Source organism: Sorex araneus, chromosome 3 (assembly GCF_027595985.1).
Source record: "Sorex araneus isolate mSorAra2 chromosome 3, mSorAra2.pri, whole genome shotgun sequence".
NCBI lineage: Eukaryota > Metazoa > Chordata > Mammalia > Eulipotyphla > Soricidae > Sorex > Sorex araneus.
Window position 1 is genome coordinate 195,351,079 of NC_073304.1, and position 26,484 is coordinate 195,377,562.

At 54.6% G+C, this 26,484-nt stretch overlaps 1 protein-coding gene across 1 annotated transcript; it reads right to left on the reverse strand.

Annotated features, from left to right (window-relative positions):
• Positions 1 to 1,302: 1,302 nt before the first annotated feature.
• On the reverse strand, positions 1,303 to 26,484 carry SLC13A2 (solute carrier family 13 member 2). The gene is made up of 12 exons (XM_004605027.2): positions 26,383 to 26,484; positions 10,479 to 10,607; positions 8,831 to 8,967; positions 8,512 to 8,711; positions 7,286 to 7,466; positions 7,089 to 7,211; positions 4,245 to 4,463; positions 3,982 to 4,070; positions 3,639 to 3,760; positions 2,540 to 2,701; positions 1,824 to 1,961; positions 1,303 to 1,455 (listed from the first exon to the last, which is right to left on the reverse strand). The coding sequence occupies exons 1-12, from the start codon at positions 26,482 to 26,484 to the stop codon at positions 1,303 to 1,305; spliced, it is 1,755 nt and encodes a 584-aa protein (XP_004605084.2).

A 26,484-nucleotide genomic window follows, 5' to 3' on the forward strand; every position in this document is an offset into this window, starting at 1 on the left:
ATTGAACCGGAGTCGGCCACGTGCAAGGCAAGTGCTCTACCCACTGTGCTATGGTTCCGCCCCCCCCCCAATTTTTTCTTTTATTGTGCATGAAAGTGATGGTGAGTGTTTTTCTCTCTGCCCTCTGCAGTAGGAGGGCAGAGAGACTTGGTCAGACTCTGGAAACTTCCGTGGAAATGAGTCCCAGGCTTTAATCCTCTGTCCATAGTGAGAGCGACTCTGGAATGATGCAAAGATGACCTTGCTGTGGAGGATGGGGGGTTTCCAGAGGTGGCTGTCACACCCCCCCGCCTTGCACGATAAATGGGCACTCACTCTGGAGTCGGGGCAGACCTGTGTGTGCTCCAGCCCCGGCCCTGGAGGCCGTGCCACTGAGTTTCCCCTACATCCTACATTTGGGGTGAGGGTCCCTCTCGGGCGGGCACCTCACATGGGTCAGCCTGCCTCCCTGGTGTGGCGGGACTGGTTTTTCCGGCTGGAGGAAGGGTCGAGGGCTTTATGTAAATGCCCAGGGAGTGCTCTGGGAACGAGCCGGTTTCCCCAAAGACACGCAGGGACTGGCAGTGCCCAATTAGCGGCCGGTGATGTCAGCGCTGCTTTACCGGGTGGCTGCGCCCACTCCGATGGGCCTTGGCAGGGCTTCCTGGCCATTACCTTCTCCCTGGGTGGGAGGGGTGCCAAGAGGACTGCCCTAGAGAACGGAGATCGGGTCCCCTCCCTCCCGCCCCTCCCCGGCCCAGGGCTTGGAGGACCTTGGATGGGCCCTGGAACCCACTGGCAGAAACCACAGCAGACTATTGAAAAAAGAGTTTAATGGGCTAAACCCTAAACCCTCCCCCAGATCCTGGGAGTCTGGGGGAATTTCAGCACCCTGACAGGTCCCAGAGGCTGTTGCCATGGTAACTACTGGTCAGCCTTGCTGCCTGGGCCCCCCAACCCGAAATTTTAATAAATACAGTGCAAACTAGCCAGCAGGCTGGAGTGCTGTCGTCCAGTCTCATACATACATGGACCAGCAACCCGCGCTGGGGTCATGTGCAAACACATGGACCTGCCCCCCCACACACATACATGCATGTACGCAGGCACGCAGGCACGCACATGCCTGTAGCCCGCATGACATGTGGACACACACACACGCACACACACATGCACGGACACACAGTTTTCACAGACATACAGGATCATACAGCCACACCTCTCATCCACACACATCCACACTCCCATCCATCCACACTCTTCCGGCTCGGCTCAGACAAGTAGGGGTGGGATCTTCCCGGATGAGGCTGGGGCGCCCCAAGTCTAGGGCATGGTGTTGTTGACCATGCAGTTGGTGGTGTTGGAGTGTGCCCAGTCCGGGAAGGTGTACAACTTGAAGATGGGGTAGCTCCAGCTGTTGATGCCCAGCGTAATGACCAGCACCCCGAGGATATTGAGCAGGAACCCTGTCCGGGCCTGGTGGGGGGAGGGGGGCAGATTCACTCAGCAGATTTGGAGTTTGAGGGGCTCCGGAGCAGAGTCCTCAGCCAGACTGTGTCCCCGAGGGTCGGGCCTGCGGTGCCCAGCCACACCCTGCCTCCCCCAACCCTTCTCCTCTGGGAGTCCTCCCGGCCCCTCCTCCTGGTGCGCCCACCTTCGCTCAACTCCTTCTCTCCCTTTCATGGCCCAGGGCTGGCAGGGCCCGAAGGGGCTGCACTGGGGACCCTGTGCCCCCCTCCCCGAGGGTCTCCCCAACCTGGACGAGGCCTGTTCTCCAGTGTGAAACTCAGTGGCCTTAAGCTCTCTGAGAGCCGCCAGCCTAAGGCACCAGTGCCCTCACTCACCATGTCGGACACTTTGAGGCCCCCGAATGAGAAGACGATGGCATTGGGCGGGGTGGCCACGGGCAGCATGAAGGCCAAGGAGGCGGCCAGTGTGCAGGGGAGCATGACGTAGAGCGGGTGGAGGCAGATGGCCTGAGCCTGGGGGTGCAGAGAGAGCGGGGCTCAGTCATCCCAGGAGGGAAGGCGTGGCCCCACCTGCCCTGCGCTCCTCAGCAAGCACTGGCCATGACCCCCCCACATTGCCGGGAGGCATGCGGTGACCCTGGCGGGCCCCTGACCTCTCTGGAGGGGATGAGTGTGTGGCGCTGCCCCGTGGGGTGTGGAGAGGGGAGGGGCCCATAAAATGGATCTCAAAGGGGCTCTGGGTGTCATCAAAGGCTGTGGGGAGCGCAGCTGGGGAGGCAGGGGCTGGGGACGCTCCGGGGAGCAATTTCGCCCTGTCACCTCAGGAATGACCAGACCAGGGGCTGGGTGGAGGTGGCTGAGGCTACCCGAGAGCCCATTGGGGATATTCAAGGGGTGAGTCAGGGGCCAGTGGTCCTTGGGGCCCAGAGTAGCTCAGAAGCCTGGTGAAGGATGGACAGTCAGGCGCCGGAAATGAGGGTTCAGAAAATGAGCGGAGCGGCAGACACGTCTCACTGCCCCCCACAGGAGGAGTCCTGGCGGGGCCGCCGGCAGGAGGGTTGCTGGGGGTGCTGTGTGCAGGGTCAGCTCACCATGGAGGCCAGGATGGGCAGGAAGAGTGTGGTGGTGGCCACGTTGCTGGTGCACTCGGTGAAGGTGGCAACCAGGAGGCAGAGGATAAAGGCGATGGCGGGATGTGGAATGCTCTGCAGCGGGGTCAGCTTGTTCCCCAGCCACTTGGACAGGCCCGATTTCTGTGGGCAGAGGAGAGAGATGAGAGAGAGGCTGGGCCGTGCGGGGCAGCATTGAGTGGCGTTGGCTTTGGGCGGGTCCAGCCTCAAGAGCAGGGCAGGAGGGAAGCTGAGAGGCAGCGAGAACCCGCATCTGTCCACCCCTGCATCTCTTCCAGAGAAGGTCTTTGGGGGAAGCCTGGAGCCTGTGGGGCAGCCTTTACCCCGATTACTCCGCCTGCCCCCCACCTCCCTGCCCTCTCTAGCCTGGTTGGTTAGGGCAGGTGGAACCTTGATTCTGGCAAGGAGAGAGCAGCCAGGGCCCTGGGAGATGGGGAAGAGGGTGGACAGAGGATGGAGCCAGTCCACAGGAGAGCTCCAGGGGCTGGCCCAGCCCGTGCCTGTAAGGGGAGGTTGGGTCCCAGGAGCTGGACCTTTGTCTTACACAAACCACAGAGGCGCAGCAGGGGAGTACTTGTGGGTGGACTAGCTGCAGAGCCCGGGGTCCTGGGGCGCCCACTCCAAACCTAGCGCTGTCTCCCCTGGTTTGTGCAGCGAATGAGCTCAGCCGTAACCCTGAGGCCTAGGGCATAGGCCTAGGCACCTGGGATGGGATGCTGGTCGAATCCCCAAGTTGAACTGGGTGTGAGTATGGCGCCCCCTAGTGGCCACTATGGTCAACAACTGCCAGTCACGCCCAGCCGTTTTGGGCTAGTGGGAGGCAAGTCTGGGGCGGGTGGGCAGAGAACATTATTCCTGCCCAGCCAAGAAGCCCTTTTCTGGCAGAACCTAAGTGGGAAGAGATCTCCATGGCTTCCCCTGCTCCTGCAATGGGGCTTGTATGGAGCAAAACCAAGGTTGCCCTCAAGGGGGCAGTGGTAAGGGCTTGGGGGGATAGAAGCGGAGTCCCTCTTTCCCAGGACTTCCCCTACACAGGCTGGCCAGGGGCTGGGCCTCTCACCTCACTGCCCTTGGCCAAGGCGAAACCACCTCCCAGCAGGAAGACGATATTCCAGGGCATCTTCTCATTCACCGTCTTCCAGTTGAGGAGGGCCGGAGGGGCCCTCAGCTTCCTCGGATTTGCTGTTCCCCAAGCAGAGGGGGTTGGGTCACTTAGAGCCGAAGAGACCTTCCTCCCCCCTCCACTTGGGGCAGGAGCCGGACCCTGCCACCTCCTGACTTTGTCCCAACTCCTTGAGCCCTAGCTCCTGGGGCTGGGTCTAATTTTGCCTTTGATCACAAGAGCCCCCAAAGGTCCTCTGTGTCTCCTGGGAGGCCTGCCCTGCCGCAGTGCAGGTGCTTACCTGGGTCCTGAGTGAGCCCTGGGATCTGGGAGGGCACGATGAACAGAATTATGCTGATGAAGATGGCCACTGTCCCATCAGACACCATGCTGTGGGTGGAGAAGGCAGGTGAGGTGAGTCAGGGTTGCTCAGGGACGAAGCTTGCAGGGGTCTCTTCCCCCACACTGGCTGCTCCCCTGCAGTGTGATCTTCTGTTTGCCCCCTTCCACTCTCCCTTAGCCAAGGGAACCCCGGAAGGATCCCTTTCCCTCCGGAATGCTTACCTGTTCCCTTTGCTATTGGAAAAAGCCACGTCGCCCCAGCCAGGGAAAAAGCCTGGCTCACGGGTGAACCAGAGCACCACCAGAAGGATGAAGAGGAACGTGACTGCCCCCTCGGCAAACGTCATGGAGCCCAGCTGCTTGCTCTCGGTCTGGATGACGCGGTAGGCGGCCTTCTCCTGCCGCCGCGCCTCTCCGTCTAAGCCAAAGTTCTTCCGGAAGCTGCAGGCAGAGGACAGGGCCAGTTCAGGGGGTGGGGGGCATTAGGCCAATTCAGGGTCTCAAAAGTGTCTGTGATGACAGACAGCATGCAGAGACCACAGCAACATCCTGTCCAAGATCCTGGACACTCTCAGGATCTGGGGTTCTGGTTTTGTTGCTATTTGTTTAGGGGCTATACCTGGCTGTGCTCAGAGCTTACTCCTGGCCCTGTGCTCAGGGATTACTCCTGGTGGGGCTCAGGGACCATATGGGATGGTGGGATCAAACCTGGGTCACCTGTGTGCAAAGCAAATGCCCTACCCATTGGACTATCTCTCTGGCCCCGGGCTCTGGTTCTTATTTAGCAAGCCTGGAGGAGGGGAGCTGGGCTTCCCCAGGCCTGGCCAGCTCTGTCTGCCCTGCAGACTCCTGTCCCACCAATAGTCCTCATGCCCAGAGTGAGGAGGACCAAGAGGTCCAAATCCTCCTCTCCCATCTACTAACAGCCTCTCAGGAAACCTTACCCTCCCTGCTTCGAGCAACTCTGACTCACCTCCGAGGCCCCCAGACTCTCACCTGCCCCTGTGTATTAACTCTAATTTTATTTTTTTATATATACCTTTTTGCTTTTTGGGTTACACCCTGAGATGCATAGGGGTTACTCCTGACTCTGCACTCAGGAATTACTCCTGGCAGTACTCAGGGGACTATATGGGATGCCAGGGATCGAACATGGGTCAGCCGCCTGTAAGGCAAACGCCGTACCCGCTGTGCTATCGCTCCAGCCTGCCACCCATTAACTCTTCATGTGGCACATCCTTGCACATCTTCAAGGGCCAGAGCACACTTTACCTGTCCTCCAACCCCGGATGAATCAGGCTTCGCTGCTCTCTTTGTTGTTGTAATAGGGGCCACCTGGGGCGGGGCTGGAAGGGTTGTGTGGGCCTGGACAGGAGGGCCTGGACCTCACACATACAGGCAACTGGCGCTGACTCCTGGCTCCCCACTGCTCTCTTAGGCTGGTCTACCTTGCCGGTACCAGCCTGCCCCTAACCTGGCTTCCTGTTGCCTGCCTGGGCAATTTTTCCAAAGCCAAGCAACAATGCTTAAAAAATTGCAGGGGCAAGAACAATAGTACAGCAGGTGGAGTGTTTGCCTTGCACGCAGCCAACCCAGGTTTGATCCTCAGCATCTCATAAGGCTCCCCGAGCACTTCCAGGAGTAATTCCTGAGAACAGAGCCAGAAGTAAGCCCTGAGTATCACCTGGGGTGGGCCCCCCCAAAAAAACAAATAAGCAAAATACCCCAGACAACAAATAAAAAATTTCAGTGGCCCCTCGTGCCTGAGCTGGAAGGGGCCATAACTCCTCCACCTACCACTCACCTCCCACTCTGGGCGTCTCGCTTCCTCTAGCAAACACCACTCCTCAACCCAGACCTGGAGCCAGCTGTGTCTTCTCCAGGTCTCAGCCTGGAGCTCTAGTAACCAGGGTTGGAAGTCAGAGTAAGATCTTTTTTTTTTTTCTTTTTGGGTCACACCCGGCAATGCACAGGGGTTACTCCTGGCTCTGCACTCAGGAATTACCCCTGGTAGTGCTCAGGGGACTATATGGGATGCTGGGAATCGAACCTGGGTCAGCCGCATGCAAGGCAAATGCCCTACCTGCTGTGCTATTGCTCCAGCTCCTGAGTAAGATCTTTTTAATGGGACAGGGGGGAAGGGAAGTGGGCACCGCTGCAGAGGTCTCGAGACTGTCATTAAGAGTGCTGTGACACAGTGCTGCCATGGAAACGGCAAGAAACCAAAAGCCCTATCTAGTGCTTCGGGCACTAAGCAAGACCCAGTCATTGTTTTGGGCCACACCTGGTGGTGCTCAGGGCTTAGTTCTGACTGTGCACTCAAGGATCATGCCTGACAGTGTTCAGAGGACTATGCAGGGTGCCAGGGATCAAACTTGGGTTGCTGTGTGCAAGGCAAGTGTCCTGCCTGCTGTACTATTGCTCCAGCCCCCAACTGTTTATTTGTTTGTTTGTTTGTTTTGTAGGGGGTTGCAGGGAGAGGGAATAGGGCTTGGGCCGTACCCAGCTGTGCTCAGGGCTTACTCCTGGGGGGCTCTGGGGACCATCTGCAGTACTAGGGATTGAACCCAGGTCACCTATGTGCCAGGACTTCAGGGGGTCCCAACCCACCTCATCTCTCAATCCATGGTGAGCACCTAGCAAGGAGCAGGGGGTGGAGGGGGGTGCTAGGGCCAGGCCAGGCAGATGGCAGGGGGACAGCACATGCTCCTGGAACTGACCACTCTCTCCGCCACCTCCAGAAGTGCTTACAAAGAATGGGCACATGAGAGAATGGCAGGGATCCAGGCCCGGGCTTTAGAAGACCTGGCTTTTCATCCCAGCACTGACAAAGCGATCACTCCTCAAACCTCAGTGTTCTCATCTGGGAAATGGGGTAATGCTGTCTTCCCAGAAATTCCCTGACACAAGGGTGGGACAGAGGGAGAGAGGTGAATACACCCTATTTGTCCACGGCACCCCCCCCCCGTCCCAGTAGCCAGGTGACCCTGCCAGGGACAACCAGGGGCTGAAGGTGGGGTGGGGGCGGCACACACCCTGGCGTCTCCCCCCGACGCCACCACTTACTTGAAGCCCAGGAAGACGATCTGCAGCCACACCCAGGACAGCAGGAGCAAGATGAGCATGGTGGGGAAGGCGAAGCCGAACCAGGAGGCAAAGTTGACCACGTTGCCGTTTTCGGGGAAGAGGCTGCGGAGGGGGCGCCGTGAGACTCTGCCCCGAGCCCCTCCCTCACCCCATGCGGCTGCCGCCCTCACACTCACGAGTCGATCTGGCCTTGCAGCACCAGGTTGGGGGTGGTGCCCGTCAGCGTGGCGATGCCCCCGATGCTGGCGGAGTAGCACACGCACAGGCTCATGCCCTGGCTGAAGCGGCGCTGCTCCTGCTGCTTCTCCTTCGAGAGCTGCGGGGGCGCCTGCGGGCCGGGGGGCGCCGGCCCGTTATCTGGGAACAGGGCTGCGCTCAGGTGCCAGCGGGCGAGGGGCTGACCTCCCGGGGACACGTCAGTGGGGAGCCCTGAGCTGGGCAAGGGGAGGGGAGCCTCCCCCACCCCAAACCCACTTTCTAGTCATCTGCCTGAACTCCCTCTGTTTTTTTTTTTGTTTTTTTTTTTTAGCATTTTGGGTCACACCCGGTGATGCACAGGGGTTACTCCTGGCTCTGTACTCAGGAATTACTCCTGGCGGTGCTCAGGGGACCATATGGGATGCTGGGAATAGAACCCGGGTTGGCTGCATGCAGGGCAAACGCCCTACCCGCTGTGCTATCACTCCAGCCCCCTGAACTCCCTCTTAAGGGAGAGAAACTGAGGCACGGAGAAGGGATCATGGCAGGAAAACAGTGTGGGCAGGTCATTGACCCACCAACTCCAGCTCTGGCTCTCCTGCGCCCCCCATCCACCTCCCTCGCTCACCCCTACATGCCCCTACATGCCCCTACCATACCCCATACCCTCACAGCCCTCACACCCCACTTACCCCTACTACCCCCTACTCCCCTCACGTCCCTCAGACTCCCATCACATACCCCTATACTCCTCCAACCCCCCACCATGCCCCCCACACCCGTATCCCACCATATCCCTCACCACACACCCCTACACCCTCCACACCCTTAACCACAACCCAATCAGACCCCCATACACCCCTAGACCCCACCGCCTCTCACCAAACCCCACCAGACCCCGTACACCCCTCGACCCTACTGCCTCTCACCCCACCCCACCCCACACTCCTACACCCCACCACCTCTCACCACACCTCCACCACACACCCCTATAGCCCCTCCACACCCCACACCCCCTTACCCCTACCACCCCCACACTCCCCCACACCCCTCAGACCCCCATCACATACCCCTACATTCCTTTACACCCCCACACCTCACCGCACCCCCACCAGACACCCCTACACCCCACCATCTCTCACCACACCCCCTGTACCCCCATAGCCCCTCCCCCAGGGGTGGACCCCGCGGCCTCTCCGCTCACCTAGCTGGGACCCTTCCTTCTGGGGCTCAGACTCCTGGAGCTCGAAGGTGGGGTTGCTGCTGCCCCCCTCCACGTCTGAGGGTGCCCGGTGCAGCTGCTCCAGCACCGCGTGGGCGATGGGCACCATCATGGCCGTGGTGGCCGTGTTGCTGATCCACATGGACAGGAAGGCCGTGACCAGCATGAAGCCCAGCATGAGCCTGGGGAGGAGACCGACATTCGTCCTGCCACTCCGGCGGCCCTTCTCGGGGAGGGGGGGGCGCGGGGGACGGGGATGCCCACACCGCTGCTTCTCGCCCCCCGTGCTGCGGGCACTCACAGGGCCGGCCGCACCCCGATGAGGAGGAGCACGTTGAGGGCGATGCGCTTGTGCAGGTTCCAGTGCTCCACGGCGATGGCCACGAGCAGCCCCCCGATGAAGAGGATGTTGGTGTCCTTCAGGTACTCGATGCAGACCTGGGGGCCGGGGCAGCTGAGTGGCGGGGAGGCGGGGACTCCCCGGGGGCTCTGGGGCTAGCAGAGTGCAGGCAGGGACCTTGGCCAGCCCACGTGGCTCCCCGGGTTCTCAGAACCAAAGGGAAATGGTCTTTGAATGATCCGCTGTGAGACAGAGACTTTTGGTGCTGTCTAGACTTTTGCTAGAAACTCCAGGTGCAGGCCCGAGGCCAGCAATATCTGCACCCTGGAACGCTCTAGACCGAACGTGTTAGGCCCTCTGGAACTCGGGGTTGTCACTGCTACAACCGGCTTTCAATGGCAGCTCGTCTGAACCAGCCCTGCACGATCTGGAAACACCCTCAAGAGAAAGAACCCTGAACTAAGTTCTTTCACTGGTTCTGAGGCTCCCCCACCTCCCCCCAGCCCCCACCGGCCTAGTAACTCCTGCTTTGAGTAAACTCCCAGCGCCAGCCACACCTCTGCTTTCTAGGAACCCCTTCTCCCTTCCTCTGAATTAAAAAAATTTTTTTTGAGTCACTAATTTACAGTACTGTTAATGATAGGGTTTCACACACACAGCATTCTAACACACGGGCATCTGCACCCCTCCACCACTGTCTCAGGGGCCTCCCAACTACACCCGCCCCCCCAGGACGCTCAGGTCTATAGACGAGTTCTCAGGCTCTATTGTCTTTGAGTGTTTGTTATTCCTCTATTCTCCTTCTTTATATCCTACATATGAGAGAGATCATTCTGGGTCTGTTCACTCTGCATGACGCTCTCCAAATCATGCAGCAAATTACATGATTTTGTATTTTCTTTCTTTCTTTCTTTCTTTCTTTCTTTCTTTCTTTCTTTCTTTCTTTCTTTCTTTCTTTCTTTCTTTCTTTCTTTCTTTCTTTCTTTCTTTCTTTCTTTCTTTCTTTCTTTCTCTCTCTCTTTCTTTCTTTCTTTCTCTCTTTCTTTCTCTCTCTCTCTTTCTTTCTTTCTTTCTTTCTTTCTTTCTCTCTCTCTTTCTCTCTCTCTTTCTCTCTTTCTTTCTTTCTTTCTTTCTTTCTTTCTTTCTTTCTTTCTTTCTTTCTTTCTTTCTTTCTTTCTTTCTTTCTTTCTTTCTTTCTTTCCTTTCTTTCCTTCTTGTGTCACACCCAGCGATGCTCAGGGGTCACTCCTGTTTCTACACTCAGGAATTACTCTTGGTTGTGCTCAGGGGACCACATGGGATGCTGGGGATCAAACCTGGCCAAGTTAAGCACTATCCCTGCTGTCCTATCACTCTGGCCCTGGTCTCATCTTCTCTTACAGAAGAGTAGTCTGCCTCTGTGTGTGTATCTGGGCCACAGTTTCTTTATTTAGGTCACCCCACTGCTTTTTGCAGGGACCCCCTGGCTTACCCAGCAGCAAGCACCCCTCTTCCTTTCCTTCTGAGTGTTCTGTTCACGATTGGCTTCACGGGTCACTAACATGCTATGGTGGGTTCCCGCTCCTCCCATCCCCCTGCTTCCTCCTGTGTGTGTGTTGGGGGTACTTACCTCAGAAGCATCCATGATCCCCATCAGAGGGAACAGGACCAGAGGGAAGAAGGCAGTGACGGCCAGGGGCAGTGCCTCAGTGCACCAGAAGAGCGCCATGATGATGATGCTGTAGCCGCAGTAGGCTTCCTGCGGAGGGAGGGCAGGGCCGTGGGAGGGGGCAGGCAGCATGTGACCCTGAGCCATGGCCCCACCTGCCTCCAGGGAACAGGGCACTCTTGTATGAGCATGGGGAGAGCACAAGTCACCGCTTCCCAAACCCAAGTCCCACTCAAAATGGAAATGAAAACAAAGCGAGACGCTCCCCATCTTGTCTTTGACCTGGGGAGCCCAGACATCGTAACCCATCGACAGTAGAAAGCCTGGAGTTAGGTGTCAGGGACACCACACACGTGTGGGACGGAAGTGGGGGGACCAAAGTTCCTAGTTGGGATGGGGGTGCTCAGAGCCGTTTCTGGGTGTGTGGACCCCGTGCTACTCCTGGCTTAGTCAGAGGGCCTTTGTCCCTTCCCTCTGCTGGGAGCTGAGTCCTCTGACAACAGAGTCGTCGGAAGCCCTGGCGTCGGTGTCATCCGTCCTGAGGCCAGGGCCAGCAGGCCTCAGAGGCAATCTTTTTCCTTTTTTTCCTTCCTAGCTTATATTGCATTTCTTGTTTTGTTATTCATTGTTTAGTTTTTAATTTAATTTTTTAAAAAAGAACTGTGACTTACATAATTATGGGTAGTTTTAGGCATATTATATTTCAACACCAGTCCCACCACCAGAGTCAACTTCCCTCCACCAGTGCTCCCTATTCCCTCCCCACCCATCCCCGCCTGCCAACCTGACAGAGCCAGTTTTCTCTCGTGAAGGCTGGGAAGTTCGTGGACCTACCCTGGTCCCTTGCACACATCACGGTGCATCTCCAGTTCCAGAAGGCCCCAGACCCACTCGGAGCCTGTTTGGGCCTTTCCTCTAACCTGAAACTGTGCTGGGGAGTGTGGGGTCAACCCCGAGTCTTTCACTCCAACATGGAGCATTTTCTTTGCAAACATGAGATAAAATAGCTAGAACAATTTGCCTTCTTACACACCAGATTTTCCTCATGTAAAATGTATTTGTTGGCGGTGGAGAGACAGTAAAGAGATGGTGAAGACATGTGACTGGCCCGGTTCTTTTCCTGGCACCACCTGTGGTCCCCTGAGTCCCTCCAGGAGTGATCCCTGAGCACAGAGGAAGGAATAAGCACCGAGCAAAGCTGGGCAGGACCCCAAGACAAACTGACCACCCCCCCCCCCCCAAACAAACGAACAAACAAAAAAACCCTCCACAAGGCAACAACAGCAACAACAGACTCCTAGACGCTCCTCTCTCATTTCAGAAGCGTGGGAGTGTCCAGGGGCCTAGAGTGGGGGGTGGCGGGGGTTTCTGTAGGCTGCTCTGTCATCATAGACACTCTGAGCCCCTAAACTGGCCTAAAATGCCCCCTCCTGCAAAGTAAGCACTCTAATCCCTGTACTCTCTCTCTAGCTCTTGTTTTTGTTTTGTAGGGGGCATGCTCAGTGGTGCCCAGGGGTTACTCCTGGCTCTGTGCTCAGGAATCACTCCTGGTGATGCCAGGGATCAGCCCAGGGTTAACAGGATGCAAATCAAATGTCTTCGCAGCCTGTCCTATCTCTCCAGCCCAAAATTCCAGTTTTTCAAGGGAAAAAAAAAAAACACCTTTGATGATACAAAACTGCCACCTTTGAGGAGGCCTGTACAACTTGTCTAATAAAATAGTTGGTGAATCTCTGGGCACTAGAAACTCTCCTATCCGTCATGAGGCCCCCCCAGACGAGAGAATCCTGACCTCAGATCATGCTCCTTGACAGCCTTCCCTGCGGGCCAGGCCGGACAGGGGAATCATTAGCCAGGAGGCCTCCGGGGTCGGGGCACCCGCATCTCAGCCTCAGCGGGGCCAGTGTTCACTCTCGGTTTGCTAAAGTAGGGGCTGTATCCTGGGGCAGTGTGGACTGGGGTGGGGGTGCGGAGACTTCCCATTTCCCTACCTTCTCCTTCTTTCCAACTGCGATGGACTGAACCCCCTATGGGCCCCACGCTCTTTCACCCTAGGGCTTGGGTTCAGTTCCTTGTGGGTGACCTGGGGGAAGAGGAGGAAGCGGCTGCTTCCTGAGCAAGTCTTGGAAGTTGGGTGTTTTCCTGATACTGTGGGTAACTCCAGCAGCCACGGAGAGGCGGGAAGGTCCTGTGATTCCAGGGGAGCCCGGAGTGGGGCAGTGGCTTGCTCCAGGTCCCAGAACTAGAGAGAGCAGAGCTGTGACGGGGGCCCAGGTGAGCGGCAGGACTGCAGAGACTCCTCCTGCAGTTAGCTCCTGACACAAGAGAAGGCGCCCTGGGGTCCCAGACGCTGCTGCCCTCTGCTTTCCAACTAGCCCAGCTCCTATCCTTTCCTTTACACTTCTGCCTTGAGTACCTCCCCACCGCCCCCCTGCCCTGTGTGAATTCCCAGGCCCCTGGGTCCATGGGGTCACCTTGACCCTCATCAGAGGTTCCAGGCCTCCCTCTCCTGCTGATTCAGCAGAAGCTGCTGTTTCCTCCATCTCTTCCCCACCTGCCATGATCGAACAGCCGGTTACTCACCCTCCCCTGGGCAGCAGGGCCACCACCACCCCCCCCCGGACCCTGGCACCCCCCACCCACCCACCCAGAGTGCTCAGCAAGGGGGTGACTGATTCCAGAAGAAACCTCTGCTCAGAACCATGGCAGGTATAGCACACGGACCAAGGGCTGGTGCTCTGGTAGCTGCTGTGAGGTGATGACCAGACAGATGCAAACCTGTGAAACTTCACCGACACCACCAGAGTAAGTGAAGAAGCCGAGCTATCCGGTTCTGGAGAATCGGAGCCCCTTTATTCTCTGCCCCCAGCTCGATGCCTCGAGGTTGAAGGGCATCTATGTCAGGTTTGCTGTGACGCTCACAATGAACACGTGAGCTGCCTAACTGATTAGCTGACTAACTGGCTCTGGGCAAGATCCTTCTTTCCTGATACACCCCCACGACCCCTCCCATGTTCCGAGGCTGCCGCCCATAGTCAAGCCTGCCTGTCTTAGCCCCCCTAGCTTCCTTCCGTTCTCCCGGGCTCCCCTGGTGTACCTTTTTTTGGTTTTGTTTTACTTTCTGTCTCTGGAGCAAAACCCAACGCCAGTTTGAAAGTTCCACCCAGAGCCGTCCTGGCGCTGTGCTTCTCGGCCACCAACGCGGGCAGACTGGGAGGCTGGAGGGAGCGTCACTGACCTGATCTTACTGGGTCACGGGGTTCTTAACTGGGGCGTGGAATTCTGAAGAATAAAAGGCAGGTGGGCAACGCTCTCATCTTTTCACTCACGTCTAACTGCGAGTCGGCGGCGAGAAGGTTCAGTCATCACAATGGTGGGGAACTTGTCACAGATATTCGAGTGTGGCTCTCAGTGCCCACCTCCCCTTACAGATCATTTGTAGGCATCTCAACAAAATGTTTCTCGGAATCATGTTTCCCACCATCCTAATGCGAAAATGAGGCCAGTTGTCAGACCAACTCTAGACCTCTTCACTGCATTAGCAATAATGGTGCACCCAGGCCTGGGGGAGGCTCCCGGACTGGAACATGAGCTTCACACTCGGGAACCTGGCTTTGTCCCGGGCACTGAGCACTACAGGGAGTGACCCCACATGCCCCAAAAGAAGCACCTGTACTTCTGAATCACAGTTTTGGGGTGGGGGCTTGAACTATGCCCGGGGCTTACCCCTGGCTCTGTGCTCAGGGATCACTCCTAGTGTGATAGACTAAAGGCTTTATGTGGTGCCGGGGATTGAACCCCAGGTTGGCCATGTGCCAGGTAAATGCCTTACTCCTGTACTATTTCTTTGGCCCCTAAATTATATTTCAAAATACCTTTGAAACTAATTTATTTATTTGTTTGTTTTTGGTGCCACACCTGACAGTGCTCAGGGCTTACTCCTGGCACTGTGCTCAAGGAACACTCCTGGAAGTGCTTAGAGGACCATATGGGGTGCCGAGGATTGAACCTGGGTCAGCCGTGTGCAAGGCAAGCACCCCGCCTGCTGTACTCTCTCTGGCCCCGCTTTAACAGATATTTAAAAATATCTGGCTTCTCGGTAATCCTCTGAATTTAATTTAGCACACACTACAAAGCAATACTCTAAGGCAGCTAAGACTTACGTGTGGGTTAGAATTCCTGCCTTGGGATGAAGGGGAAGGAAATATGTGTCAGCGCACAACTAAGGGGGCTCCCTTGTTACCTGGGGAACTTCTTTTTTTTTTCTTTTTCTTTATTTTTTTTTCTTTTTGGGTCACACAGGGGTTACTCCTGGCTCATGAACTCAGGAATTACTCCTGGCAGTGCTCAGGGGACCATATGGGATGCTGGGAATCGAGCCCGGGTCGGCCGTGTGCAAGGCAAATGCCCTACCCGCTGTGCTATCGCTCCAGCCCCTACCTGGGGAACTTCTTGACTTCCCCTGAGGAGTTGGTGTCCTGATACAGCAGGGTCTCCACCAGGTGCCACGGTGTAGACAGGAGCAGAGTGGGCAGGTTCAGGTGGGCTCAGGTGGGTGTGCAGGAACCTTCCTTCTCTCTCCTGCTTCCCATCTCCACCAACCCGTGTTTCTCCTGCTCCATGGGCATGAGGATGCCAAGACCCGGGACTGGCTGGCACGGTCTGCTAACACTCATTGCTGTTGTTTACAGGATCTGAGTTGAGGTTGGGGAGGCATCTTTGTTCTGAGACCCCACCAGGTACACCCTCTGAGGGCTGATCCCTGGGCATCTGAATCCTCTGCCCTACAGGGGCCGGGGATCCCGTCTCCAAGGATGGCATACCCAGCTTCAGAAGCAGAACTTGGGGCGGGAGTGATAGTATAGCAGGTAGGGTATTTTCCTTACACGTGACTCGTCCAGGTTGGATCCCTGGTACCCCATAAAGTCCCCTGAGCCGGACAGAAGTGATTCCTGAGCGCAGAGCCAGGAGGAAGCCTTGAGCACTGCCAGGTGTGCCCCCTTGCAAATATGAGCAAAAACAACCAAAACCTAGTGGAACTTGGGGATCAGACCTTCCTCCTGACCGCCGTGATACCCTCTGCCGTGGCACCAGCTCTGTGGAACTTGGGCTGGCCAAGTCACCTAACAGCTGAGATCGTGAAAATGGGGAGACATAGGTAATAAGGTAGAAGTGCCAAGAGGTACAGAAAGTGGCTGCTGCATTGCAGTTTCCCTCAAAGTCCTTCCTGTGGGGATGTGCTGAGCAGCCACCAGGAGCTTCTCCAGGTGGCGAGTGACTGGCCGGTGCTTTCCCAGCTCTGTCCCTGAGCTCCAGAAGGAGCCTCTGAGCTCAGCACCCACTTCTCTTCTGCCTCCACGTCTCTGGTGCACCCTTCTTTGGCTGTGTGGATCAGCTGTGTGAATCCCCCTTTCCCTTCAGAGCCTGCTTTCCTTCCCAAAGTTCACTGGGCCGGGGTGATCTCAGGAGTGAGTGTGTTTAAGACACTCTCCTGGCACAATCACTCACCTCCGAGCAGCGCAGGCCCCTTTGGGGAGCCCCACTGCTCTCAGGAAGCTGCCCTGGGCCTCCCCACAAGCTCTCTCTGCTCCAGGCACCCCGGTCCTCTCCCAGGTCCAAAGATGTTCCACCTTCCTTGCAGCCACAGCGCCTTTGCAGGGCTCTTTCTGGACCTCTAGGCACCCCCACCACATCCTCATTCTCCAGATCTCGGCACAGATAGTCCTTGTTCACGGCCTTCCAGGGTTCGGTGAAGACCCACTTGACACTTTAAACCTCTTCTGCACAACACCTAGTCTGGTATGAAACATCCACTATAGTGAATTTTGGGGGAAGAGGCGCTACTCTTTTGCAGGGGTGAGCGGGGGAGTCTTCCAGGAGGCCTTATTCACTTTCATGAAATTTTGGAGGGAAAGGGGCTCTCACTATTTTGTGGGGGAGAGGGACTTCTCAAGCAGTGCTCAGGGGTCCTGTCACTGGAATGATTGAGTATCAGTCAATGATACTCAGTCTTCCAGGCTGGACAGTCTCATGGTAGGGCCTGAGGATGTGGTATCGCATGAACACTGCCTTGTGGGGACCACCAGGGATGCCCAGGGATGCTCAGGGCCCACGTGGTGCCAGGGATCAAACCAGGTTCTGCTCGTGCGCATGCGTCTTGACCTCATGTTACCTCCCTGGCCCCTCACTTCCATGAATTTCTTCTGTTTAGGGAATAGGGAAGAGTGTTGGGGCTACATCTATCCTCAGGGCTTACTCCTAGCTCTATGCCCAAGGAACACGCCTGGCAGTGCTTGGGGGTTCATAGATGGGGTCATGGGTTGAACATGAGTCCTCAGCCACTTACAAAGCAAAAACCTTCACCCCGTAATCTCTCCAGGCCCTCCATTTAGTTCTTTTTCTTTGTTTATTTGGGGGCCATTTCTGGCAATGTTCATGGGCTATTCCTTGCACTACACTCAGGAATTACTCCTGACATTGCCAGAGGAGCATAGGGGATGCCGGGGATCAAACCTGGATTGGCTGTGTGCGAGGCAAATCTCCTACCCCCTGTACTATTGCTCCAGCCCTTCTCTGTGAACTTCTTTAAGGATCTTAATCAGTTCTCACCAGAGAGGGTCTGCACAGTTCTGGATGCCTGGTGCCTCTGTGGAGCAGACGCTCAAAATGAACGTGTGAGCTTTTGGGGTTGGAGATAGGGACTTGGGTCAGGCTCAGCGCTACCTCAGGGAATGTGTGCCTGTGCCCAAGCTCAGTCCGAGGGCGCGCCCTCTGCCCCGCAACACCAACACTCAACATAAGATGCATCCGCAGAAGATTCACCTTGTTAGCTCCAGGGCTGGCGGCTCACTTCTTTTATAATGGAAAATACAGGTCAGAAGTCAGAAAGGGCCTGGCCAATGATTTAAGTTACTTAACCACCCTCAGCAGTTTCCACCCCTCCCCGTAAGCAACATTGAACTGTTCCAACTGTACTGACATTTATCTCCTTCCTGCAGTTTCCTTATCACAAATGAAAATAAGAGATGCACGCTCCTTGCTGGGTGATTACCAGGATGAAAGATCGCATCTGTAGCCATAAACTCTAGTTGGACTATAAATAGCAGTTGAGAAGGGGTCAGGGTGGGGAGGAGGAGAAAATGGACTTGTGGATGGCCCGGAACTGGGGTGGATGCAGGAAGTACAAATGGATTTGAAGGTGCCAGGGAATTCAGGGCGAACTCTGCACCCTGGGTGTGGACGAGGGGTGGCGCGTGTGGGCATCATGGCCTTTACCCGTTACAGACAGCAGCAAATATGCCCATAGTCCCTGAGATGTCCTGGTGCACTCTCCGGGTGATTGAAGGTTAACCGAAGGCTGGGGGTGAACTGTTACCCACCGGCCACTCCCTATTTCTCCTTCTCCTCCCCCACAGGCTGGCAAGGGTGCTGCTGGCAGGGGCCACTTTCTGGTCTCTAGGCAGCAGCCTGCCAAGTGCCCAGGCTAAGAAGCCCAGTTGAGTCGGATCCTAAAGAGAAGGAGAATGAATAGGGTTTTGCTATCTGGTCAAGTGAGAGGTGTCCAGATGAGGGGGTGACAGCAAAGGGGACAGAATAAAGCATGAAAGAGCAAGACACGGGGGCTGGGGAAGAGACGGAAGGGCTGGAGCAGGGGCACTGTCTAGGGGAGGCCTGGGTTTCATCCAGAGAACTGTGTAGTTCTCCAGTACCACTGGGGGTGGCCCCAAACCCAAACCTAAACCTAAATAGACACCATTTTGGAGAGATGGAGAGTCCCAAGAGAGAGCTAAGATTTTATGCAGCTATGAAAAACTGCATAAAATGAAAGCCCTGGAAGGATTTTAAGAGAGAGTGACATGGCCAGTTTGGTGTTTTTATGAACAAATGACACTGATGCTAACCCATGGGATTGTTTTACAAATCTATGCATCGGTGTTTATATATACTTGGGAAAATATCAGATTCTTGGGGCCAGCAATATATTACAGGAGGTAAGGCACATGCCTGGCATGTGGCTGACCTGGGTTTGATCCCTGGCACCCCATATGGTTCTCTGAGCCCCACCAGGAGTGATTCCTGAACACAGAGCAAGGAATAAGCCCTGTGCAATACTGGGTGTGACCCCTAAACCCAAATATATATATGCATATATATATATAATTCTTTAAGGAGGACAAGGTTGGGGCTATAACTGGCATTGCTCAAGGCTTACTTCTGGCTCTGTGCTCAGTGATCACTCCTGGTGGGGCTCAGGGAACACTATGCATTGCCCACTCTCACCCCCTTCACTTCTGCCACCACCTGGAGTGACATCCAAACTAAGAGCCAAGAGGGGCCCCGAAGCACCAATGGGTGTGATCACAAACCCAAAAATTCCCAAAATTTCAGTCACGAACATAAATTATTTCAAATTACCAATAACAATTCTAGTGCAATAGGAAAACGTTTATGATTTTTTGACCACACCCACAGTATTCAGGTCTTACTCCTGGCTCAGTGCTCGGGGATCACTCTAGTTGGTGCTCAGGGGACCCCATATAGAGTGTTTGGGATTCAACCTAGGTTGGATACTCTTCTCCTTGGCCCCAGCATTTGTGCTTTTTATCCATGGCAAAAATCAAAGTGCACATTATTACTATTGCTGTGGGTAGTTAGATTCGTAGCAGAGATAATGCTAAACTTTCTCTAGAGGAATTGACATGAATATAATGCTCCTTTTCCTTTTTGTTATTTTGTCCACAAACAGCAGTGCTCAGGGATGGTTCTGTGCTCAGGGATCCTGGTAGTGCTCAGGGGACCATCAGTAGTGTCAGGAATTGAATCAGAATTGGCCACGTGCAAGGCAAGTGCCTTATTCTTTGTAATATCTCTCCAACTCTGTCGTATTTTCTATCCAGGTACACAAATTCTCCCCAAAATGAGAACTCCCTGCTCTGGAAAGATGGTCACCATACTGGTCACTGTGCCTGTCCCGGGAGTGAGGATCATAGGGGGCTGGCAGTGGGCAAAGCAGGCAGGAAAAGCTTTCAGACTCATTTGTACTATGAAATTCTGTACAATACACAGAGGTCACCTCAAGTAATGATAACATATAAATAAAAGCAAATACATTATCAAAAAAGAAAATCCAAATCTAATCACCTACAAAGTAAATATACCCCCTAAACATGAAAACAGGAGCATGCCCCCGTGGGTGGATGGGCCGAAAGGCAGGCAGGGAGCCCATGGAATGCTGGGTTTGGGGTCCAGCAGGAAGAGGACATGCTCTGAGCTTGGCGGGCCAGAAAGGCCGGGGTGGTTTGGAGCTGTTGGACAGACTGGGCGGATGAGGGGAGGAGGAAAGCAAGCAGGTGTCCACCCTCAGTATCTGGCTAGATGACGGTGTCCACTGATAAGTGTCTGGCTGCAGGGTGCTGGGAGCACAGAGAGGCAGGAGGAGGGGTGACCTATGTGGGGAGATGTGCACAACGCTTAGAGACTGACCGTCAGAGCACAGCAGCCGGTGCAGCCAGAGAACGTGCCCTAAGGGTCCGGGGTGATAGTACAGTGGGGAGGGCTGTTGCCTTGCACACAACTGACCAGCCGACCTAGATTCAATCCCCTGGCATCCCATATGGTCCCCTGAACACTGCCAGGAGTGATTCCTAAGTGCAGAGCCAGGAATAACCTCTGAGCACTGCAGGGTGTGGCCCAAACACCAAGAACCAAACAAGCAAACAAACAGAAAAATGTGTCCCATGAGGGCTGGTGATGTGGCACAAGGGGTAGAGCCCAGGCCTGGCACGTGTGAGGCCCTGAGTGTCACCCCGCCCACCCCCGCATCAGCAGATGTGGCCCCTATAAACAAACCTAAACCGAACACGTCCCTTAGGCCTGCAGAAAGCAGCCCAGGAGGAGTGTCCCAAGCCGCTGGAACACCCAACATCCACGCCGGCCGCCACCCTCCCCACTGTTCCTCCCTGGCCACCGCCCACGCCAAAGTGGTGAAAAGCAAACGCGCTCCCCTAAACTAATCTCCTGAGTCCACCTCCAGCTTCCTCCTGCTAGGGGCCTCCAGTGAGGGACCCTGGAGCCCTCTCTCCAAAGGGAACTCCAAGGGGCTGGTGTGATTGTCTAGTGGGGAGGGTGTCTGCTTTGCACGTGGCTGAACAGGTTCGATCCCTGCATGCCATATGGTCCCTGGAACACCGCCAGGAGTAATTCCTGAGTACAAAAGCCAGGAGTAAGCCTTAAGCATCCCAGGTGTGACCCCAAAACAAAACTAAAGAACCCCCCCCCAAAAAAAAAAACGTCTCTAAGACATCCCCACTCCCCCTGCTGTGGAGGTCCTGCCAGACACTCTCGTTGAGGGGTGCTTCTGTTTATTTCCAAACATTCCTGTGAGTGACTTTATAGCATCAACAGTCCTAAGAGACCAAAGGAAAACAATAGGGTTCTGAGTGTCAGAGCAAACAAGAGTGAGGGGGGGAAGCCCTGACATCACAGTCTGGACCAGGGCCAGCCCAGCCCGGGGGGACCTGTGAGCGCCAAAATGCAGGCAGGAGCCTGGAGGAACCGGAGCCTTCTCACACTCCTCCGCACCTGGATCCACACCACAGCCCTGGGCCCGGCCGCTGGACTTGAGCCAGGAAGCTGCTGTTCAAGCTTCTGCCTCACTTCGCCATCCTTGACCTTCACCTTGCACGTGCTGATAAACGGGGGCCTGATCTGATAATCTGGGGACAAAGTTAAAGATGGTAGAGGAGTGTCGCTCTACTCTCGATAGCCTCTGGGTCTTGAAGGCTGGCTCCTTCTAGGGCAGGGGCTGGGTGACATCTGGCCCGTGGTCTGTGGTAGAACAGACACCTGGGTTTATTCTTAGCTGCCAGGGCCCACAGGGCACGGTCCTGCCTGCATTGTATGGTCCACGAATGATGTTACAAATATCCAATTGACCCTTGGTAAACGAAAAGTTCCCCACTCCTGCTCTCTGCCGTCTGACTGCTTATTACACGCCCTCGCACCCCCGAGGCCAGTCTTGGTGCTTCTCAGGGGCCGGGAACACAGCTCAGCAGACACACCTCATCTTCGTCTTTCAGCAGTAGGCACAGCCCAGGGTCTCAGAGGGACTGAAGCCAGTTTGAACAGAAGTCATTTAGAGAGCACCACAGTGCCTGTGGCTAAATCTGGCTTCCAGAGGCCTGAAGTTCAGACTGATGGTTATAGGCAGCCATTGTTCTCGGGGCCCTGGTGCTGGATCCTCACACACAGTCTCTCTTAGGTCCCCTGGCCAGTGCCCTTACGTCACAAGGCTGTCCAAGCTCTGGGGACTGGAGGGGTGAGTGTTGGGCCACACCCAGCGATGCTCAGGGATCACTCTTGGTAGGGCTTTAAGTATGCATGCATACGTGTACTGTTTTCATGTCCTAGGAATGCAGGTGACACAGATTGAGAAATTCTGCCTATGTTCTGACTGTTTACAATATGGATTTTAGCTTAACTCTCTCCGGGTCAATTCTGCCACTGGGAAACTTGTTATTCTTCTTTCTGTGGTGTCAGGAATCGGACCCAGGGTCTCACACATGCCAGGCAAATGCTATGCTGCTGAGCCACATCCCTGGGTCCTGAAACTGTTTTTAGAGGGTTTCAGAGGGTCCTGGGTGCCTCTTTGACTCCCATAAGAGCTATTAGACCAGTGAGATGAGTCAGAAAGAGAGAGACAGACATAGAAATATTGCACTCATCTGTGGAATATAAAATAACAGAGTAGGAGACTAATACCCAAGAATAGTAGAAATAAGTACCAGGAGGTTGGCTCCATGGTTTGGAAGCTGGCCTCACATGCTGGGGGAAAAGGCAGCTCAGATAGAGAAGGGAACACCAAATAAAATGTGGTTGGAGATCCTGCGTGGGAAGGGAGATGAGTGCTGAAAGTAGACTATAGACTGAACACGATGGCCACTCAATACCCCTGTCGCAAACCACAACACCCAAAAGGAGAGAGAGAACAAAAGGGAATACCCTGCCACAGAGGCGGGGTGGGGTGGGGGAGATGGGATTGGGGGTGGGAAGGATATTGGGTTCATTGGTAGTAGAGAATGGACACTGGTGGAGGAATGGGTTCTCGAACATTGTATGAGGGAAACACAAGCACGAAAATGTGTAAATCTGTAACTGTACCCTCACGGTGACTCACTAATTAAAAAATAAATTTTTTAAAAAAGAGCTATTAGACCATGGAGCAAGGTATATTCACCCATCACTGCTCTTCAGGGCCCAACTCAAGTGTCACCTACTTTGCTCTCTCCCTTGACTCAGTGGAGGAACTTTCTCCACCCTCCAGCTCCTACAACCTTCTGGTTTTATCTCTGTGTAAACACACGGTCCTTTTGACTGAAAACAACTTGAGGACACTCCTTTTTGGCAACCCACAGCACCCAACAAGTGTTTATCACACATCTTGGACTGAAGGACAGGGGACGATTGACTGATGGTTGAGTGGATGTAAGGGTGGAGTGTTCAAGAAATGACTTGAAGGCAAGAGAGCTAATCAAGGGGTTAGGTACTTGCCTTGCATGCAGCTGACCCCAGTTCAGGTTGATCCCAGCTCCGCATGGTCCCCTGAGCACCTCGGGAAGTGACCTGCTACTACCCAGTGGTGAGTAGCCCCCAGGCATCACTTGAGTATGGCCCAAAGCCAGCCCTATGCTCTCCCTCCAAAAAAAATTAGAAGTGATTCCCATCAGGGCATCACACTCCATTCCTGAATAGCCCCAGGCATAGGCCCCAAGGACCAGGTTCCAGCCAGACTTGCCTCTCCCTGCCTGGGACTTCAGGCAAATTAACTGAACACCCTGAGCCTCACTTTAGACATCCATCAAAGAAAAGTAACTCAGATGCTACTGTGAGAAATAAAAGGATTGATTTTTTGAGCCATCATGCTTGCCACATGGTCTCACACATTAAAAAAAAAAAACTTATCTATTACTTAGGCACAGGCCTGAGTCTAGTCTAAAACTCATCTCACCCACTCAGGGCCCAGGAGCACGGAAGTAATCTGGTTGCAGAGAGCAGAGACTCAGCATGAACTCAGGCCTGGGCTGTCTTCTCCTCCATGTATGCCTGCTTCATTCATTCATTCATTCATTCATTCATTCATTCATTCATTCATTCAACAAGCTGAGTTCTGCTCCCTCTGTGCCAGGCACTGGTGGTTTGCGTGAACAAAGGAAAATAGAGATCCCCCCGCGTCACTAGAGGAATCTACATTCAGTTGTTGGGAGTCAGAATAAGTAGAAAAGAAACAAATATATCACTTCAAATAAAAGCGAAAACTCTTCAAATAAAATAACAGGAATTTGTAGTTAAAAAGTGGCGCTAAGGCAAATGTCCTCCCCACTGTACTATTGCGCTGGCCCTAGGTTTGGAGTCGATTCTAAGTTTGACAGGAAGTTGGCAGGAAGTGTATGGGGTGGGGTGGGGGTCTTAGTTGGGTAATAACATGATCATAGGCTTTGGAAAGATTTTTCTGCTAGTTGCATGAAGCATGGGCAGGGGAGGCCTGGAGACAGTGAGAATCAATGACCTCATTGATTCTGGACTAGACTAGAGTGGGGCTGTGGAATGTGACCCCACACAGAGGGTCTTTGGGACATTGAGTAGACAGGACTCATTGTATGTGGCAATGAAGGACAGAGAGACATCAGGATGGGCCTGTGTCTCCGCAGAGGCAGATGGATGAGCCACACGTGGCTGAGTACGACCTCAGGAGAGGCAAGTGAAGAGACGGCCAATCGGAGTTTTGTTTCAGACATGTGGCCTTTTCAGCTGCTCATATGAAACATTTGATGGGGGGTTTCTAGAGTCAGGTGGGTAGTTTGAGTGTAGGGCTGGGCTCACAGATTAGGAAGCCCTGGGATGCTTCATCCAGGCTGCCAGCTCGGATCTCTTCCAGGGGAGTAGGGATAGGGAGGAGGAGCCCTGAAAAGTGGTTGGAGGGAGGAAAACCAGAAAGAAGACAGCACTACAGACAAAGGGGAGTGGAGATTGGGCAAGAACCAGGGTTAGGTGACAAGGAAGTTGATGGGACAGCATGAGACTCTGTTCTTTAGTTAGTTTGTTTGGGGGTCGTGCGCTCAGGAGACCATATGGGATGCTGGGGATGGAAGCCAGGTGGGCCATGTGCAAGGCAAGTGCCCTACCTGTTGTACTATCACTCCGGCCCTAGAATGAGAGTCTGTTCTATGGGTAGAACCTTAGAATCTGGAGTTGTCTATAAAGAGAAAGTGACTGTGCAGTATAGACCGCCTGCAGTGTGGACAGTCGGTTGTGAGAGTAGAATGAGGACTCATAGGAAGGACTGTGGGATTCAAGGAGGGGTGGTTTTCTACAATGGGAGGCTCCACAATGTGTGGATAAGCTGACAGGAAGAATTAGGCGGAGAAGGGGAAATTGGTGATGCAAGAGAAAGAGGAAATTACAAGAGCAAAGTCCTGGAGAGGGGCTGGGTTCAGGGTCCCAGTGGAAGGCCCAGCCTTCATAGATAGGAGGGGGAGGCCAGGGAGGCAGAGGCCAGTGGCAGGGCTGACTTAGAGGAGGGCAGATACACAGTGATCCTGTATTATCGGGTCTTGCTGGGCTGGAAGAAATCGGACAGGAATCAGCTCCTTGTGTGTGTTCCCTTCCGGTTAGCACACCTGCCCCAGCCAATTTGAAAAACCATCTGAGAGGTCCCCAGCATGGATCTGCCACCGGCTTTGACCCAGGCTAAGGGTGATCTCTGAGATCAGCCAGGTATTGTCAGTAGATGTCAAGAGTCTGGCGTCTGTGCCTCTACTTCTCCAAGCCTCTCATACCTTTCAAATACCGTGAACAAAAGGTCCTATTCCATGACCCCATCAGGGGTACAAAGAGAAAAAATGGCTGTTCTGGTCATGCAGGGCGGATCTGAGGCCAGGACTCTGTCAGCCTCAGGAAGCAGAGAGGGAGCAAGAAGCCAGACTCTGGAGCCAGACCAAACCCCAGGTCAGTGGCGCCAACTCGATGTGTGAGTAAATCTCAGAGGGACATTAACTGAGAAGCTGGAGCTCAAGGTCCTCTTTCTAGGCCGACACTTTCCGCAACCACATGCTAACATGAGAGTCATTCTCTCTTGTTCTTCTATTTACAGAGAGAACCCCAAAGCAAAGACTCTCCCAGCTCTGGGAAAGTAGGGCCCACCAGGACTGTGGGAATGTGACTTTCCCTTACTTCCTCAGCCCATAAACAGGGATGGTTAGTCCTGTCTAGTGCTTGGTACAGAGCTAGGGCAGAGCTAAACCACTGTGGCTCAGGCCAGTGGCTCAGTTGTACCTCCCCACGCCATACATACAAGGTCCATGTACCCTGGGGCTGCGTCCTCTTATCCAAATCTAACCTCATCAGATTTGGTCTGGGCATCTGTGGTGAGCTCTTTTTCCTCTCTCTCTGTTTACATGCTTAAAGGTAAAAACTGCCAAAGTCTTCCTTCTTCCTCCTCCATCCAACCGTCTCGAGCTGCTCACCCAGATCCTGCCTCCTGAATCCTGGAACCAGGGCTGGGTGGACACCAAGTGGGCAAATCCATTCCATCTGCCTTCATGTGCACCTGCAGAACTGGCCTCCTCGCTCCCAGAGCTATACATCACACGTGCGACTGAGCAACTGACATTGGGGTCTAATCCCCTGATGCTGAGCTAAAGCCCCCGTTGACTGCTTAACCATCATGAGGTCCAGGGTTTACAGCCTCTCTTTCTGATACGGAGGAGGAGTAAGACTGGTCTCGGGCACACCCACACCTGGCTCCGAGGACCCTCCTCCACTCCCTTCCCTTACAAGCTTAGAGGTCCCCAATACCCCAAGTCCTTACCTTGGTGGGGACAAGGATGGGTAGGGGCAGCAGGAGAATGGGCAGCAAGAGCACGATCAAAGTGGAGCGATAGGCCTTCAGGCCCTGCCAGCAGGTGGCCAT

Bases quoted from the DNA above. Each gene is read 5' to 3' on its own strand.
- SLC13A2 (XM_004605027.2), bottom strand. From the start codon at position 26,484: ATGGCCACCTGCTGGCAGGGCCTGAAGGCCTATCGCTCCACTTTGATC. The intron at 10,608-26,382 runs GTAAGGACTTGG...CTCCCTCCGCAG, and splicing joins CCATCCTTGTCCCCACCAAG to GAAGCCTACTGCGGCTACAG. The intron at 7,467-8,511 runs GTGAGCGGAGAG...CCCTGTTCCCAG, and splicing joins GAAGGAAGGGTCCCAGCTAG to ATAACGGGCCGGCGCCCCCC.